This window comes from Lacerta agilis, chromosome 12 (genome assembly GCF_009819535.1).
Source record: "Lacerta agilis isolate rLacAgi1 chromosome 12, rLacAgi1.pri, whole genome shotgun sequence".
NCBI lineage: Eukaryota > Metazoa > Chordata > Lepidosauria > Squamata > Lacertidae > Lacerta > Lacerta agilis.
In genome coordinates this window covers 26,362,090-26,381,793 of record NC_046323.1, presented here as the reverse complement: position 1 = coordinate 26,381,793, position 19,704 = coordinate 26,362,090, and the positions used below count along the sequence as shown (strand labels likewise).

The following is a 19,704-nucleotide window of genomic DNA, read 5'->3' as shown; positions in this document are numbered from 1 at the left end:
TCCCTCACTATATTTAAGGATCTGGTGACTTCTGTTTCAGTGTATCTGAAGAAGTGTGCATGCACACGAAAGCTCATACCAAGAACAAACACAGTTGGTCTCTAAGGTGCTACTGGAAAGAATTTTCTATTTTGTTTCGACCATGGAAAATAAAGTAAACTTAAGGTTTCCCCAGTTTTTCAGATTCCAGATTTCTACAGGCTGTATATAAGCTGAAGATCAGTAGACTGAAAAAGTTCTCTGTTGATGGAAATGGATGGGAAATGCTTGTCCTCTGTGGTCCACTGATGGTGCTTATGCCCTTTTATTTAGGTAATACTAAATTTAGGTAGTACTAAATAGATGGTAGTACTGATGGACATAGAAATAGAAGAAATAGAGGAAAACAACAGAATGGGAAAAACCAGAAATCTGTTCAAGAAAATTGGAGATATGAAAGGAACATTTCGTACAAAGATTACCATAATAAAGGACAAAAGAGGAAAGGAACTAACATAAGCAGAAGACGTCAAGAAGAGGTGGCAAGAATACACAGAGGAATTATACCAGAAAGATATGGAGGTCTCATGTACCCCAGGTAGTGTGGTTGCTGACCTTGAGCCAGACATCCTGGAGAGTGAAGTCAAATGGGCCTTAGAAAGCACTGCTAACAACAAGGCTACTGGAAGTGATGATATTCCAGCTGAACTATTTAAAATTTTAAAAGATGATGCTGTTAAGGTGCTACACTCAATATGCCAGCAAGTTTGGAAAACTCAGCAGTGGCCAGAGGATTGGAGAAGATCAGTCTACATCCCAATCCCAAAGAAGGGCAGTGCCAAAGAATGCTCCAACTACTGCACAATTGCACTCATTTCACACACTAGCAAGGTTATGCTTAAAATTCTACAAGGCAGGCTTAAGCAGTATGTGGACCGAGAACTCCCAGAAGTGCAAGCTGGATTTTGAAGGGGCAGAGGAACCAGAGACCAAATTGCAAACATGCACTGGATTATGGAGAAAGCTAGAGAGTTCCAGAAAAATGTTTACTTCTGCTTCATTGACTACGTAAAAGCTTTTGACTGTGTCGACCACACCACAGCAAACTATGGCAAGTTCTTAAAGAAATGGGAGTGCCTGATCACCTCATCCGTCTCCTGAGAAATCTCTATGTGGGACAAGAAGCTACAGTTAGAACTGGATATGAAATAACTGATTGGTTCAAAATTGGGAAAGGAGTACAACAAGGTTGTATATTGTCTCCCTGCTTATTTAACTTATTTGCAGAATTCAGGGATTCTGCATATGATATGCAGAATTCAGGGATCAACAATTTTACAAATCACATATAGGGAGCTAGAGGGAGTACAGTAGGTTGGCTTCATGGGGCTCTTCTGGGTGCCCCAACTGCATGCCAACTCTGTGTGTGGGCACTGAACACATCCCTACCCAACCTACTTTCAGCTTCCTCCCAATCCTTGGAATGCAGTTTAGTGACTTGCAATGCCAAAGGAGGGTGGTCTCAAACATAGTCAGGCAAGGCTTCTCCCCATGGATAGCAACAAATGAGGTCTGGAGTGCACCAGTGTTCTGTGGGTTTGCATGGAAGTACTGGATCATGTCCTTTTGCACTGGTAATGCAGTACCTAGATAGGCACCAACATAACCCTTACCTGTGGCCCACTGAGTGCACCATCAGTATGGGCAACCTGGGTCTTAGTGGAACAGCATATGAGAAACATGGGAGAACAATTACTTGTGTGTTACCAGCACATTAACATAAGTTACCAGCACATTAACAGCTGTTGGACTGATTAAGTTGTCAGTATGTATACAGTGCCAGCACTGGGATGTTCCAAGCCTCATGATTTCCTTTTTGAGCAGGTTAATTCTGTCATGGGATAGTCCACCCTTTAACACCCTTTTAACATCAACCTAACCATAGGGGGTGAAATAAGCAAAGTTCATTAGAAAGAGGGCGACAACAACAGATTTCTGCATACTTGCCTGAGCTGTTCCTTCTTACTCAAGATTATCAAATGCCACTTGAATTGGACTTAGAAACTAAGGGCTACTGAACGCTCATTGATTTAATGAATAAAATGATACACAGTTGACACTTCAACATCCTGGGTGAACTGTGCAGGGTATGGGGACGGTGATTCTGAAGTACTCTAAGTAATCCATGTAATGAAAATATGTTGCCTGCCTGACATCTTTTGAAGAAAATTAGATTTTATTGACATTGGCCTATAGCATATGGATCTGTTTTGAATCAACAGTTTGTACTTGCAGAGTGTATGCTGGGCAATTTTTCAACTCAGCAGGGAAAGATGCTTAACATTAAAGAGTGCCTGGATTTGTCAGCCTGTGGTGCAGACTGTGATTCTCTTATGCTGACAGCAGAGCCCTGTCAAGCTGACATCTATTATTTCAAGGGTACACTGAAAGGCAGTCACCGACACAATAATTCTGGTCCTGTTCTAGAGATTAAGAAGCATCACCATTCCCCCAAGGAAGAATAGCTTAAAGCTATAGGTTTAACTTTCTATCCCTTCTTAGATTTTTTTTTCATAAGTAACTCCTAAAGTTAAGGTGGACAAACAGGTGAGTCTCCAACTGCATTAAAAACTTCAGCTGATTTCAACAGAAACTGCATTAATGGCCTGGAATATGTACGAGTGGGTTGGAACGAGTGAGTACAGGCCTGTGTGCTATTTATGTTCTCTAGACTATTTAAATATAATTCACTGGTGCACAAATATTTGTGGGCCAAGTCCACCCTTTGCACTTCTTTGCAAAGCTAAACAATGGGCTTTGTTATGAGTACAGATATCTACCACTACTGTTTTTGGTTTGTTTTTAAGCCTTTAACAAAACCAAATAGCTACATATGTTGGTGTGGTGTTTTTTTTTAATTTTATTTTTTTGTTTTTTTTTTAGAAACAGAGGAAATAGACAACACCATTTTCCTTAAGTCAGGTTCACAATGTGTTCATGGTCCAACACAAGCACAATACAGAGTTTGTTATGCTGCTACAAACTAGCAAAAAAAGGGGGGGGAGTTAATTCTAGTCAAGTGACCTGCCAAAAGTGGAAACCGGACTGAACTTGTACCACGGTGGTTCATGCATACAACTGGATTGGCGCTATTCATGGAAATGAATAATGGTTGACATTATTAAAATCACAAACTAAGAAGGCAACGTCTTAGAAAAACTATAAAATGCAAGATGCATGTCCTCTAGGATCACATGCACTAATTGCGCTCCATGAAAATTATTGCTGCGCAGGCAAGCCCTAAACTCTGAAGCGACACTATTAAGTCCAAGGCCTTATCTGCCTTAGTACTAGAAGGATATATAACACAGAATAAGGTTTACTTCAAAACATGGAAACTGGTCAGGATGATGATGTAGGTACTGCTTGTCTTATCTTTTTCTTCTCCTCAAAAGTCAAATTCCATACTTGTAGCTCAGAGACCTTATCTTACTTTATGTATATTTTAGTAGATGACTTTATGCATGTGGCCTCCAAGATGGTTAAGTATATGGTGTTATTAAATGAGACTGTCAGCAGATGTTAAGTGGCAGATATTGGCACCAAACAGGGCCATAATTACACTGACAGACAGAAAATGTCAAGACCACAACAATCAGCTACGTAGGAGAAAAATCAGAACACAAAGAGTTTGGGACTCTGCCTGCCATCTTACTAACTTAGAAGTAAGTTTGATTACTTCCAAGATGACGCATTTACATATGGGGTGCTGTATTTCTTCATCATAACAAGAGCTCAGAAGGTGACATTTGTTTCTATAAAAGGTTTTGGGTCTTTCAGCATGAGGAACAGTATGGGCTTTACCTGATGGGAATGTTCATCCACGACAGAGGCCTGGTTCACGCATCACACTAAGCTAAACCATAGCTTAGCATAAATGCACAAGTATGCAGGTTTCCAGAGAAAAGAACTGAGCCGCTTCACTCCACCCTAGTTGTTCTGCTGCTACAATGTGCTAAGCTAAGGCATAGCTTGGCTTAGCATGTCATCCGAACCAAGGCTCATGGCTCTCCAGACAAACCACAAGCTGTAACCAAGGGTTGGTTTCTGGCTCATGGTTTGTCCAGGAGACCTTAACCACAAGTCTCGGTTCAGATGACATGCCATGCCAGCCTGTGGTTTGGCTCAACAAAGCACAGTACCAAAATGATAGGTCAGGAGTAAAGCAACTGCAAACTCCTCTCCCAGAGCCCAGATTTTTTTTTGCACATTCACACTAAACCATGGTTTGGCTTGGCGTGATGTGAGAACCAAGCCAGAGAGTGTATAGACCCTGCTCTCCTCTTTAAAGTGCTTTTACATAAGAAGTGTCTTCACAATAGGCAAACGTAATATAGTAGTTCCACAGCAAATTAAACTTTGACAATTATTTTGCACAACCTTTCATGATGGGAATTATCCCAGTACTAGATAATTCCCCACTCAAATTCTTCCAGTATCTATACAGCAAAGAGTACAAGAAGTAAGACTATATATTTTTGCAATTAATTTCCTTAAGATAATGTTAGAGGCATCAGGTTCTTTGAAATATAGATGAATTTCAAGGTGAGACGGCTAGCAGATGTTATTAATGGCATATGATTTATTGTGACATGAAATCAGAGCCGAAACCATATGATTAGCTGAGCTTTTTATAACTTATAATTGCCAACTGCTGAAAATATGCAGCAGGACCCTAATAAACCAGCTTCACTATTAAGAGGCTAGAAATCCTGCATTTGCCAAGTGTTTGATAGCTCCTGCCATTTGTCTCTGCAGGCACTTAGACTGACCTTGGCTAGCCCAAAGCTGCATTCTTGTTATAGAATCATTCTTGAGAGAACCATTTTGGAGATGCGCCATTGTAAAACAATAACTTATAACAGTATACATTTTCACATGGGTGGTGCTAGACTTCAAGGAACATGTTCTCATAGTCCCGAAAACCTTGTATCACCACAATTCCAGCTTCATCTACAGCTGCTGCAGAAACCACACCCATTTGCCCTACTTCAGATTCTTTGTCCATCTGGCTTCTTCATGTATCTCATAAAACATTCATTCATTCATTCATTCATTTAATGTCATTATACATTGCTTGAATGTAGGCCTCCCAGGTGGTTAACAATAAAAAGAAGAAGAAGAAGAAGAAGAAGAGTTTGGATTTGATATCCCGCTTTTCACTACCCGAAGGAGTCTCAAAGCGGCTAACATTCTCCTTTCCCTTCCTCCCCCACAACAAACACTCTGTGAGGTGAGTGGGGCTGAGAGACTTCAAAGAAGTGTGACTAGCCCAAGGTCACCCAGCAGCTGCATGTGGAGGAGCGGAGACGCGAACCCGGTTCCCCAGATTACGAGTCTACCGCTCTTAACCACTACACCACACTGGCTCAACTCAATGAAAACTCAACGAAAACAGTAAAAAGAGCAACCACTGGAATATTAAAACAGTGAATATGTTGACAAGCAACAGCAACTGCCAGCAAACAAAACTTATTATTATTATTATTATTATTATTATTATTATTATTATTATTATTATTATACCCTGCCCATCTGGCTGGGTTTCCCCAGCCACTCTGGGCAGCTACCAACAGAACACTAAAAACAGAATAAAACTTCAAACAATAAAAACTTCCCTAAACAGGGCTGCCTTCAGATGTCTTCTAAAACTACCTCCTCTTCCAAGATTCTTCTAAAAAGGAAGGTCTTAATGTGCCTATGGAAGCTGAGAAGGAGTTTCCTATGTGCAATAAATTATATTCCCTCCAGCGAGAAAGCCAGGAGCTTCAGAAGCCAGGAGCATCAGGGACACGGCCTCTGATCAGAACTTCTAGATCAGGCATAGGCAAACTCTGGCCCTCCAGATGTTTGGGACTACAATTCCCATCTTCTCTAGCTAACAGGACCAGTGGTCAGGGATGATGGGAGTTGTAGTCCCAAACATCTGGAGGGCCCAAGTTTGCCTATGCCTAGACTAATATGGAAAGGGGAAGACTTTCAACTATCATGGTTCCCAAACAGGGTGGGAAAGGCCATTTAAGTCCCCCAAACCAGGTCAACAACTAAATTGAATCTGCACCCTCCCAAGCTTGAATATGAGCCACCACTGCAGGTTCTAACCCCTCTTCAAGAACAGAAACTGGCCTGCAATTTGCTGGGTTTTCATGACCTATGGAGGGTTTTTCAGGACCACTGTTTTCTTCAAGCAGTGTTGACTGCATCCGATAGGCATATGCCCTTTGCAGTGTCCACTGTGACCAAGCATTACTTCAGAGCAGAGATGGGGGTGCCCCTTTCAACCTAAGGACTGCATTCTCTCACGGGAAATATCCCAGGAGCAGCATGCCAGTGAAGAGCATGGCGAAAGTGGGCAGGGCCGCAGAAAGGGATCCCACAAACACATATCCATCCATGCAAGCAAGGGGGTATTGTCACAGTTCAAAGATACATTCCAACCAGACAGAAGCTCTTAAGGAGAGCCTGGGGCAGTGCCAGCAAGGAGTGTGGCCTGCGGAGAGCAGCACGACTGGTCGACAGTGCTGAAAGCCAGAAGAGAGGCTGGCAGGGGTACGAGGTGCAGAGGTGCCAGCTTGTGGGGGGCAACTCTCACGTGGGACATCAGGATGTCAGAAGGAGCCAAGAACATGGCAAGTGTGTGGTTTCAATGGCTGGCAGCTCCTCTTCTTCTGCCTCCTCTTGGCACTGCCACTGGTGGGAGGCTGATGTGAACCTGGGGGAAGGAGCTGGCCACTGGAGCTGTGCCATGGTTGGCTCCATGCTTCGCCTCTGTGCTATTTGAACATTGCCCCCCCCAATATGGCGCAGGGCAAAAGGGCTCAGACCCCAAGAGCTGGTGCCCCTGGTGAGGTGCATTTGTCCTCTGGGCCTGAGGTTCGCCTCCCCTGTGTTTGTCCCTTAATTTAACACATCAAACCCTGCTTGCATAAATGCTAAGAATCCTTCAGAATTCCCATGAGTGCCAGCCCCATTCACCACAGCATTTGTGACAAATGGGGGAAGGTAGGCTAGTCTGCCGAGGCAGCACTTTTTAGGATCCTGCGTTTTCTTACAAAATCCCTACCCACTTCCCAATGAAAAACAGGGGAAAGAAAAACAAAAATCAAATGAGAAACTCTATGTGTATTTATTAGCACTTCCTACCTACCTCCCACCCCAAATGGGGAAACCCAGCCAGATGCGTGCAGTATAAATTATTATTATTATTATTATTATTATTATTATTATTATTATTATTTAATTTTAATATAATTTATATTTTATTTATATAAATAACCTTTGGAGCACAGTTCATGTGAACAACTCCCCCCAACCCCTCCCGAGGAACATGTGTAAAGCTTCATTTTTGCAGATTTTACACATTTTATTTTATTTTTTTTAGGATTCCTAACGACAGGACTATATTTGTAAAACGGCATTCAGTGGCTCTTGCGATGAGTATGAAAGAGGCTCCTGTCAGCACACAAGTATGTGAGTAGAAGCAAAACATAAGGATTCGCAGCTGCAGCTGCCTAATAAGTGTTCTGCAATGCCTAATGGCAAAGTGTCAACTCAGGGATCTTCAAATACCACACAGAGCATCATCATCTCTATCATGCTGGTCTTGAGAGGCGAGCATTTTATATGCCAGAGCAGTTTGTCATTTAGAATGGTACCTACTTCGGTTACAATATTGGAAAACAACTGATTTTACTAGAAGTCGGGGGGGGGGGGACTCTATATGTGAAAAAGTTCATATAGACAGAAAGTGTTTGACGCAATTTGCTACCGATTCTAGCATGCTGGATCTGTCATCGTTTGTGCTTCACATCCACAGAGTTCTCCATTCCATACACAATGCTGTACCTTTTTCTTATAGAGGTACCTGTTTTTGCTTGCTAAGGACACACTTCACTTGCTGCTCCCCCTTGCTGACTTGAATAACTTGAATCTCTCTCCCAAACCCCTCCTGTACCACTGCAGCTCAGCATCCACCGAGATGTCTTGCTGGTCACCTATACATATTTCTATAGAAGAAGCTAATCGCAATTATTTCATGATCCTGGAGCTTGGATATTTCACAATCCTAACTCAAACCCCACCCTTCTCTTTTCCCCTCCCAAGTTGGCTCTCATTTATCATGTGGTGTGCATGGGCACAATACCATTTATAAGAATTAGAATCCACTTCAACATTTCCAGAAGGAGGATGGGGAAAAAAGGAAACAAGCCAATATTTGTGAATAGGTACATGCAAAGATCTGTTCTAGGAAAGTGAGGGGGGAAACTGAAATGAAAAGTGACAAGAGCGCTGGTGAGGACACACCTTAATGAAAGGTATACTGATGTTGAGGCCAGTGACACTATTCCATTCATGATAAATTCATAACCTTCTTTGTCATGGCAGATGCTTCTTCACCATCTGAAGAAAAAAAACACCAGCCATTCTTGCAAGGTAAGGTTTATGTGTATGGGGTCTCACCTGCTGTTGAACTTCTCTGGGTGTTTTTCTCGCATGATGTGAAACCTGTGAGCAATCGAAGCATCCTAGGGGGAAAAAAAGAAGAGCAAGTATCTCATTTTTGTTGTTGTTGAAATGCAAAATATTGTAAAATATTGTTGAGGTTCTTTTAACCACATGAGACAAAAGACTCTCTGGGCACAATTTAGTTAGGAAATTTACGCGCCACCTTTGAAATTAGCGAAACTCAAGAAAAATAGCTTCCAAAATAAAGTCGCCAAAATGCGCATCACGATAAATTCTCTGCATATAAAAATAATAAAAGGGCACCTTAAGAATATAATGAATCACACTAAAACTCCTAAGTGGCAACGAAATTCAAATCACTGTTAAATCCCAGGGAACATTATGAAGGCGCAAGAAGCCTCCTAGGTAGAGGGATAGGAGAGAAACAAATTAACTTGTTTCAACCTGGTGCCTAAAATATAACCGGATTGGTACTATGCAAATATCCCACAGGAAGGAGATCCAGAATCGGGGGGGCACCCCTAGGAAAGCTTTATTCCTACTTGACCCTCAAGCTGGCAGCCCCAGGAGGACCACCTCTGATGATGGTTCATAAGGAGGCAAGGTTTATTCTATAGCAGGGGTGTGGAACACTTGGATCAGCAGAAACTTACATTTTTGCAAAGCAGTTGTCAGATTAATTGGAACTAGGCGCATGGTTGTGCCCATCATGGATGTCTGGTCCATTACCAGGCTAGACCAAGAGGTTGTGTGTATGTTGCTATTGTCCACAGAAGCACCATCTCCTTTACCAAAAAACCTATTGATCTTGGGGATGCTGCTGGTCCATCAATCACCCTGTTGCCCAGTGGCATCGCTGGGTGTCAAGATGAAAATAGGTGCAAAGTGGGGCTTCAGAGCATAACAGAGAAAGGGCTTCATAAATGGGGTTGGGGGCCTATACATCATTACAGCCTATAATTTTGTAAGCAGCAGCATCAATAAATGTAATAATAGGTACTGACAACAAAGGCAAAAAGACTTAGCCTAGATCTGTGAGCATTTAAATAAAACCCTTAAGTAAGCAAGTAAAATGTTTCTGAACAATGTAAATTTCAAAGCATTATTCCGTTACTAAGTTGCGCAGTAAGAGCTGAGAGAATGGATTGCAGAACTATTGACTCTGCATTTAAAAGGTGGGCTTGAGAGTAATGTATCAACTAAAATGATTCTTTATATAATTTTACTGTCATTGCTAACTTCCTGATACCTGTTCTAAGATAATACATGTGCATAAATATACTCTATTGTCAAAGGGATACTTGAATTAGATCAGTAATGTCAAAATGGCTTGGCACAGGTAATTAAATGAATTAGTAAAATCTAATTTATAACAGAAGTAGCCGGTATCTAAGCAAACTACACATATGTTCATAATGTTTATATCCCATCTTTCAATTTAAAAGGACTTCAAGAGAACTCACAGCAACACTAACAGTATTAAAAACCCTTAAACCCAAAACAAGCAAAAATCAATAAAATGCAAATTATTTAATAAAAATAATCAGAAGTAAAAGTGATATTTTTTAAAAAAGCTTGGGAAAATAAAGACATTTTAACTTTTCTCTGGTCATACCCACACCAAACATTTCAGGCATGTGGCTTCAAATGTTCTGTTTATAAGGATAATCATGAAAAATATCTGTCTGTGTTTAGTCTCAGAAAGAATTTTCTTACACCTAGCAAGTTTATATGTGTGTGTTTTTGCCATCTGACAATGAAAACTGTTAGTTTGCATGTTTCTTTATCTGTGCTGGCAGCCAGGAAATTTAGAGCTAAATTTGTGGCTCAATTCTGAATGTTCTTTTTGTTTTTGTTGTGTTACAGCTAAAAAATAAAATTAAAAAATATTGCTATTACTAACCACAATCTCTGGTTTGGCTAGACTGCTAAATCAGGGATTGTGGTTTATGGCTCGCACCAACACTAGAGGGGGAGTAAGTTTACTATGATGTGCAAACTGTGCCAAAATTGTAAGTTTCATTGGAGTCACTTAGCTGCCAGATGTAGATTAAGACTGAAGTGGAATCACACACAATTTCTGCCTTAATGCCTATATTGTAAGTTTTTCAACCAGTTTTGAATATTTCCTAGAAAATGTAGCAGCAGCAGATTTCCCCTTCCCCTCCAGTGAATTTAGCTAATATCACATGCTATCTTCTTGCCTTTATCCTCAAAGTGGAAACTTAAAATCCATTCCAATAACTTTCTTTTTAAAATAAATATTTGCTATGGCAACGTTTGTAAAATAAATATACATAAAATTAAAAAACAGGCCGTCTTGCCAAGCCTCTGACAAAGAAGTGTGTGCATTCATAAAAACAGAATGCAAGAAAGAATCAGAGACTTTGCTTCGACTGGGAAAAGTAACCATAGACTATAGCTTTTACAGGAAGTGGAATGCTTTTGATCAACTCAAGTAGACACTTAGCAAGTTTCAAAGGATGGCATATTTGTATATAGTATTCAGATGTACCTGTTGTGACAGACAGGGCCTGCCCTACTATTGGGCAAAGTGAGATTATCAGCTCTGGCGGCAGAGACTGGGAGAGAAACACAGGCAACAGCTCTGGTTGTTCCTCCTAAGGCCCTTGGCCAACCCCCTCTGCTGGAGGACAGCGCTGTATATGTTAGAGAAACTGTTACGGTCTCCCTGCTGCCTCAGATACAATGAATGAAACCATCCCTTCACAACTGTTAAAGTAAGATTCTGCTGCCAATCCAGTCAGTTTCTGTAAGTGGAATGAGGAGGTGACATCTCCCTCTTTTCACACCAGGGAGCAAAAGGTCTTGGTCAGCTCTGGTGAGCGATTACAATGAGAGACCCAGATACATTTTGACATCACAGTTTGTATCTCTGTTCAGGTGCTTGGTACCTATGAAAACACACAGGAAAACACACCCCAGCTGACGTATGAGCAACATCAGTCTGAAAAGGGGCATTACTACCTGTGTAGGGTTTCTAACATGGTGATGAGAATGCTATTGTTGGCAAAGTGCTTGCTAAGGGTGGGGAACATGTGGCCTTCCAGATGTTGCAGGACTACAACTATCATCATCCTTGACCATTAGCCATGCTGGCTGGGTATAATGGGTGTTGAAGGTTACCCACCCCTGCAGTAGGGGTTGTATGATGCATTGTTCCCTTTAAATTGTTCTGCCAAATGTGGGAGGTGGGATATAGCCGTGCCATGCATCAGAAACTGCCACATTGAAGATGGAAACGATCTTCACTTTTATTCTGCATGACCCACAAGTTCCCTGAAATGGAGACCTGGTTTTTTTTGCAGAAGGCAAAAGGTTTTGTGTATATCACTAGCAAATATCTGCTGCTGATTCTAAAGATGGGAAGGATTAAACCTTGTGATGGCTTCTCAATTCCTGGATTGGCTAAATTAGCTAGACCACAGAGAGAGAATAATTTAAGGGTCTGGGTATATAAATAAAAACTGTTGAATAGAGAGGATGGGTGAAGGGTTAAAGTCAAGCACTTAAGTTGTGAAAATACCAGCACTTTGTAATAAAAGTAGTTCTATACCACACAAATGATTTGCATGCATCTTCCTGCTGAAACACTTTTCTGAATATCTGTTTTGACTAAATAATTTAGATAGGCAAAAACATTTCCCACTGACTTAATACCCAGCTTACAGCATTCAAAAGAGACGCTTATTATTTTTGTCATCTTGACAGTGGAATATTTTGAAGTAAAATGTTACTTCTATTTATTTAGCTGGCACGTTCTATTATGTCATGTAAAGACATTAATTCACAAGTTATTTGAAAAACATTTCCAAACATATTCACAAAAGCTTTCCATTCCTGAATCCTGAAAATAACGTGATTTTAAGGCATTAACAGTAGAATCTATTGCCTTCACTGACAAGACTGCTCAAAAGGGGAAAAGGATAGTTTCAATAAGCTAGGCCTGTATGTATGAATTTATTTATTTATTACTGCCAAATGAATTAATAGGGGTATTAAAATAGAGTATTTTGATGTATCAAAATCAGCAGGTAAATCTGGGCTTGCACTTGCAGTGCAAAGAGCTAACTTTCATTATCAAAATCCTCAGCCTATCTTGTAGTGGTGGTGAGAGACACGGATTCAATTTTCTGTTCAAATCAGATGATCTCACCCAATGGTTACCAAACACAATTCAATGTGTAAATGCAAACTTTTAAAGCCTTGACAACTTGGGGACAGAATATCTGAGGGAACGTATCCCATACATACTTGCCCATGCCTGCATAGCTTTAGGAGCCTCCCACCCCACACCTTGGTGATACAGCAGGTGAATCAAAGGACAAGTGCCCTAACTCTAGAACTACCTATCCCCAGAGGCACATATTGCACCACTGTCGACATCTTGTTGTGAGAGACAACCTTTTGCACAGGCATTTGATAAAGCGCCATTTTCTATGTTACTGACATGCTAGCTATATACTGCACTGAGGCTGCTTGATTTATGGAGGGACTATATTATTTGCTTCTTGGGAGAAAAGCAATGACAAACCTAGACAGCATCTTAAAAAGCAAAGACATCACCTTGCCGACAAAGGTCCGTATAGTTAAAGCTATGGTTTTCCCAGTAGTAATGTATGCAAGTGAGAGCTGGACCATAAAGAAGGCTGATCGCTGAAGAATTGATGCCTTTGAATTATGGTGCTGGAGGAGACTCTTGAGAGACCCATGGACTGCAAAAAGATCAAACCTATCCATCCTTAAAGAAATCAGCCCCGAGTGCTCACTGGAAGGAGAGATCCTGAAGTTGAGGCTCCAGTACTTTGGCCACCTCATGAGAAGAGAAGACTCCCTAGAAAAGACCCTGATGTTGGGAAAGATGGAGGGCACAAGGAGAAGGGGACGACAGAGGATGAGATAGTTGGACAGTGTTCTCGAAGCGACTAGCATGAGTTTGGCCAAACTGCGAGAGGCAGTGAAGGATAGGCGTGCCTGGCGTGCTCTGGTCCATGGGGTCACGAAGAGTCGGACATGACTGAACAACAACAACATATTATTTGAATTTCAGTTGTTATGGCATTTTAATGATTTTCTAATGCAGGGTTTCCCCAACTTGGGTCTCCAGCTGTTTGTGGACTACAACTCCCATCATCCCAACCTTGCAGGACAAGTGGTCAGGGATGATGGGAATTGTAGTCCAAAAACAGCAGGAGATCCAAGTTGGGGAAACACTGGTCTAATGGGATATTTATGTGGAATGTTCTTATGTGATTTTTAATATATATGTAACTCCCCCCCCTCCAAACCCCTTGGTGGAGGGTGGGTTTATGAAATAAGTGTATAACTCACCCACATTAGTTCTTGTATAAAACCGATGCATGCTCCAGCAGCTGCATTCAAAGGTTCCCTTTCTCCAACAACAGGAGGCCCCTCCATGGAAGATAATGTTTCAGGGCAACCCAAGGCTTGGGACTTGAGAAATAGGCTCAGGGACAAACACATGTTGTTTTCCCCATCTCTAGAGTAAATTTCCCCTACCCCACAGACCTTTACAATGTGATCTGCAGCCTCCCATCTCTTAACCTAACCCTAAACTGCCCCTCCATGAGTCCAAGCCTTCTTTTGGTAGCTCTGCTTTAGAGCAGGGATGGGGGAGAAACTCGATTTAGATCACACTCAAAGCCAAATTTCTCACAAAAAGTGTATGTTAGTCAAAACTAGACACAAAATTGTGTATATTAGGACAAATCCTAAAACGCTGAAGAATTTTCATATGGATTACCAAAAATAAAAATTAAAGAAATCACAAATTGCTGCAGAAATGTGGGGAACCAAACCAAGACTTAAAATTGGAAGCAGAGAGAACCAAAATTGACATTCCTATTTAGAGTTACACATGTAACCCTTTCAACTGTGGTTTACTACTTTATAATCCAGAGTCTCACCTTCAAAATTTGAAACCATATGAAGGGGGTTTGCAAATAATGGTTTCCAAGGAAACCTGATTGGTGTTCATCAGCATTAACATGGGTTACACATAAACTCTTCACCAACAAGGGAAGTGAGCAGGAATTTCGTTCCAGGGAAGATTGGCTTCCATGGTTAAATCTGTGTTGGGTCATATTCAACGGCCAGCCTTAAGCAGTGTTTTCCCATGGCTTTATAGTCACTTTAATTTTATCATAATAATCATCCTATCCCTTACATTGATGAATGAAATAAGGGCTGTAAACCACTTTACATGCTCGAAGTGCTATATAATATTAATAGCCATGTAGGGTTTCAATTATGATAACAAAGTGTTGTGCTATAAGCACAAATAATTCATAGCAGATATGTGACAGGCCTTGTCTATAAAAACACATAACTTCTGGAGAACGGAGCTGAAATTCTGATCTCAAGGCTTGTTCTATTAACATAACCAGAAGTAAATAATGTATATAGTTATTTCAGCACTCAGATTGCTTTGCAATCTGTATCTTTTTAATAACCTCACACTAACTCTGTGAGGTAGATTGCAGTTATTATCAGGTCTCAGAGGGGCAAATAAAGCTGGAAGATTATCTGCAACGGTCTGGTTCTGTGCTTGTGGATCAGCCTGGCAAAATCTGCTGAAGTAGTGATGCAGGTGGTCTCGGACCATGCCATGATGTAACCCATACTGTAATCCTGCCAAGTGAATCCACTCCTGAGCCCCTCCAAGTTACAACAATCATGTCCATAGCCTGAAATAGGGATGGCTATGACATTCACTAGGGAAGTCACTGAACTGTGGAAATGGAATCTCTTTTGGAAAAGTCGCATCAATTACAAGTCAAACCAAACTCTCTCTATCAGCCCTGATGAAGTCTTTTTTTAATTAAAAAAAACGGTCAATAACATTTTTATAAACATTCCTTGTAAGACGGGGTTTCTCAAACTTGAATCTCTGGTTGTTTTTGGACTACAACTCCCATAATCTCTGACCACTGGTCCTGGTTACCTAGGGATAATGGGAGTTGTAGTCCAGAAACAGCCAGAGACCCAAGTTTGGGCATGAATCAATGGTTAAACTGATAGTGCGGTTCTGGAAAGTTTAGAACCTGGCTGCTATAGACAGAGAAGGGTAAAATTAAGTTTCCCAAGACAGTGTGTAAATTCTTTGTTAACAATGTTCCTTGGAGGGACATCGCAAGTGTAAGAACCACAGCACGTTGGAGCAAAATAAGTTCAAATCTTTCCTCAAGGAATATCACAGAAAGGGTTAGAATGACTGTAATTTATGAATTATGAACTGGAAATTGAGCATAATGTGCTCTTCGTCAGTTTATTGTCTAAAATATTACTAGCATTCGTTTCTTCCTTTCAAAACCAATGGTTTTAGTTAGTGTAAAAGTGCTGTAGGGCTCCCTTTAACTATTTTAAAATCTAGGTATATTAATTGTTTGCAGTAATTTTGCTATTGTTGCATAAATTAGAAATGAGAGAGGTGGCACTCTTAACCAGCTCCCATTTATGCGTTTTCCAAAGGATACTGAAATCTGTTGAGCAATTCAAGATTATAATTTCAGCATCTGAAACCTACACAGAGTAATTCAAACAAATGTTATGACATTTAAGATAATGAAACTCTTCAGTAATGCCAGAGTGTCCAACTTCACGTATTAGGAGTCAACAGATGTCCGTATACTGAATTGCCAAAAGAAAAAAGTTAGTGCCTATTTTGATTAATACGCCGAATCAGTCCATGGTGTCTCTTTAAAACTGGCATGCATTACTTCAAAACATCTATTCAAAATCCATTCTAGGAAACATAGCTAGACAAAGTGTTCCCAAGACAAAAGGAAAACAATAAAGCACTGTATAACCCTTTTAGCAGTGTGAGCTGCATATTATTGACAGACCATTCATTGCAATCAGCAAATGATTAATTGCAAACTTGTTACTAAATTGACCACCGAAGGAAAAAAAAAGAACCGAAAAAGAGACAAGCTTCAGTATACTGTTAAAGAGGAGGAAAAAACTTCTGTTAAGAATGATTGGAGTCTTCTTGCAGTGAATTAAATTCTAATCAATACTCTTGTTGACTACACTGTGGCATAATTACTTCCTTAAATAGCATAGGTACCCATTATTGAGGACATTTAAATTAATATTTAACCTAAATGTATTTTTCCCAACTACTGAATCAGCATTTTCAACTTCAACTTTCACAATTAAATGTTCCGTTTATTATCAACTACAAGAGCCATAAGTCCCCACTCCTAATATCATTCGGTTTAGGAGGAATAACTTATCTACCAACATTTAAGGCCCAACAAAGCACACAGAGATATTTAATTATTGTAATGTAATTAGGTATGTGGGTTTGGCTCTAATGATGGTAATGAAGTAATCTGAATTGATGCTGTATGCAGGATTATTATTTTTACTTCATATAAACTGTTATTATTATTATTCTACAAAGTTTATACAGTAATATCATTAGTTAATGCATCCAACTAAATTCTTGGATTCCCCCCCAAAGACAGAACAGTTTGGAGTCGAACTACATGTCCAACAGCAAACCTGGGATCATCAGTCCTGTGTGTACCATCGGCATGCAAAGCAACATTTAAGGGGCAAATCGACAGGCCAGTTGGATATGTGCTTAATCATGCCACTTCCACAACTTCCTCCAACCACCAACACACCTTAGAACCCCCACCTGGGAAGTAAGTCAGGGGACGGGAGAAGGAGTGGGAAATGACTAGCTGTGACTGGGTTGAAAGAGTTAAACACCTTTCCATCCTACCAACTTCTCCCTTGCAAAAACTGGGATTCTGTCCACCATACGGGGGGGGGGACTGTTCAATTTACATGGCAAGGGTGATGCGTGGGGGGACAGGGGACAGGGTGTTCCACACACAGTACCTTACCCATGTAAACTGAACTCCCTCTGTCCGGCAATTGCTGTTGGGCAGACTGGGGAGAATATGACTGATGGGGAGGAGAGAGAGAGAGAGATATCCCCACATCCCATCCCCACGTACACCACACTCTACCCAGACTTCCCCATGCACTTCTTCCCCAAGAATATGAGAGAGGGAGGGGAAGAGATAATAAATGGCCCAACCACCAGCACCAGCCATGGCCACATGCAGCCTACCCACAGCTGCCTGAGGACCTTGGGGGCAAAATGAAGAAGGCTGTACACAAAACTGAATTTTCTGCAGTATAAGAAAACCATAACTGTATAGTGATTTGGTGACATCACCTAGATATCCAGTGAAAAAGTAGAGATGGGTGAGTCCTGCAAAGCTTTCTTTAACAAGCTGGAAAAATAGTCAAGTCTTCTGGTGGTGGTGGTGGTGAGAAATCTGAATAACTCTGGTTACAAAAACTACCACTTCTTTCTGTTTACAAAGTAACTAAACAGCTCCATTAGCGAAGTCTCAATTAGCACATATAGGGACAGGAGCAATATTGAACTGGGGGAAGAAGCCCACAACTCACAGAAAACCCATAGCATTCCCCCATGGCAGAATCAAATTTGGTCTTTCTCTGACACCATGCCAGCTCCTGTAGCTATTTTACTACATCAGCTTACACTGAAGAAGATAAATCAGAATGAGGACCACCTTTATGAGGTCTGGGTATGGCTTCCTCCTATTCCCCAAATTGGCCCCATGCAGCATCTTTACTCTGCACTCAATGAAAGATAATGGAGCAACCCATGGAAAATGGGAATAAATATGAAAAATAAGAGCTTCTAAGCATGTGTGCCTCATTCTCGCGACTGAATAATCGTATTGTGTAGCCAGATATTCACAATTAAGGACTGGGCTGTCCAGAAAAAAATGGCAAAGATCACTTTTTTATAAATTAAGCACTGACTGATTGCATCTAAGTTCACATCAGCAGAAGCAGTAACTTAATGGTCTAATATACAGCAAAGACTTTTTATTAACTGAGATACTATCGTATGTATCTGTATCAGGAATCTACATAAATGCAAATTTTAACATTGTCTCCGTTTAACGAAGGGCTGAAACATAATATACAGTACTGTAAAAATGTCCCAATGAGACTCATCTCTGTGCCAGATTCAGAATATGCCTTGATGGGAATAGTGTTTTCTACTCTCTTTTATTTTCCATGGGATCCTCTTATAATGCTGATACGTAAAGCAACAAACCCGACATGCTATGTATATTGAACAGCCTCTCTGCGTACCAGCTGGCTTGGCTGTATGCCTTTCTAATGGTAATGAAGTCACACAGCTGCTAGGACAATCAGCTGGAGTTCAGATCATCTCTGGCTGAATGGATAGTCCTGACTGTTTTCTTATCAGGGACCATTTAAGTTGGTTTCAACAACAGTGTAGGGTTAGATAGGTTTACATGGTTACAGCAAAGTGACTTTTAAAAATGAATTTAGCAGAGCTCAGAAAAGCCACCCTTTCTAGCTTGTAAATGATACTTTGTGCTAATCAATTTATGAAGAATCCCATTCTCTTTTCAAAAAGAAGAAGGAGACTAAAGGATGAAAAGATGAAAAGCAAACTTTTATTCCTTCGAATGAGGCAACACAGATCAGTTCCCTAATGTTTAAGGGACCTCTGAAGAATAGCTCTATTCACATTTTCTTATGAATAAGGGACTTGGGGGAAAGGTTGGGGGCCATCTACCCCCAAACACCTCTTTTAATGCTCAGTGTGCATATGTGAAGTTGGAACAGTATTGGTAAATAATGGCATACTTGGCCAGGAAGGACCAAATTTGCCAAATGACCCCTTTAAATAAACCTGAAATAAATTTACTTTTTAAAATTGGTACAAAACATTAACTATATTTTTCTCCATTGAGTTTTAAATAGACATTTTGCAAATATCAGCAGAACCACTCAATATCCACATTGCTGCACTAGGGTAATATCCATGGTCTGCTTCATCACTGTTGAAACATTACTATTTGTGACATTACACTGCTTCATATCATGACTATATATCAAAGGTAGGACCCTCTGACTTGAAAGGCCAAATTCAACCTGGCACAGGTCCCAATTTGGCCTACAGGGTCATTTTCTCCAAGCCATGCCAACCTGCCCCACATATGACATCATATCTCATATTAGTGTGGATCAGGTAGGGACATAGCTGTGTGCTCCTGATGGCTTGTTGTCCAGCTCTCTCTTAAACACAGCAGAACACCAACAAGAAACTTCACATCCCACCCC

At 40.7% G+C, this 19,704-nt stretch overlaps 1 protein-coding gene across 2 annotated transcripts in view; it reads right to left on the bottom strand.

Moving 5' to 3' along the window:
• Positions 1-19,704, bottom strand: part of DGKB (diacylglycerol kinase beta) — a 223,250-nt gene that overhangs the window by 93,932 nt on the left and 109,614 nt on the right. For both annotated transcript variants that reach the window (XM_033165554.1, XM_033165555.1), the window contains one exon: positions 8,500-8,564. In XM_033165554.1, the coding sequence (XP_033021445.1) occupies positions 8,500-8,564 (65 nt within the window). The remainder of the gene's footprint in view (positions 1-8,499; positions 8,565-19,704) is intronic.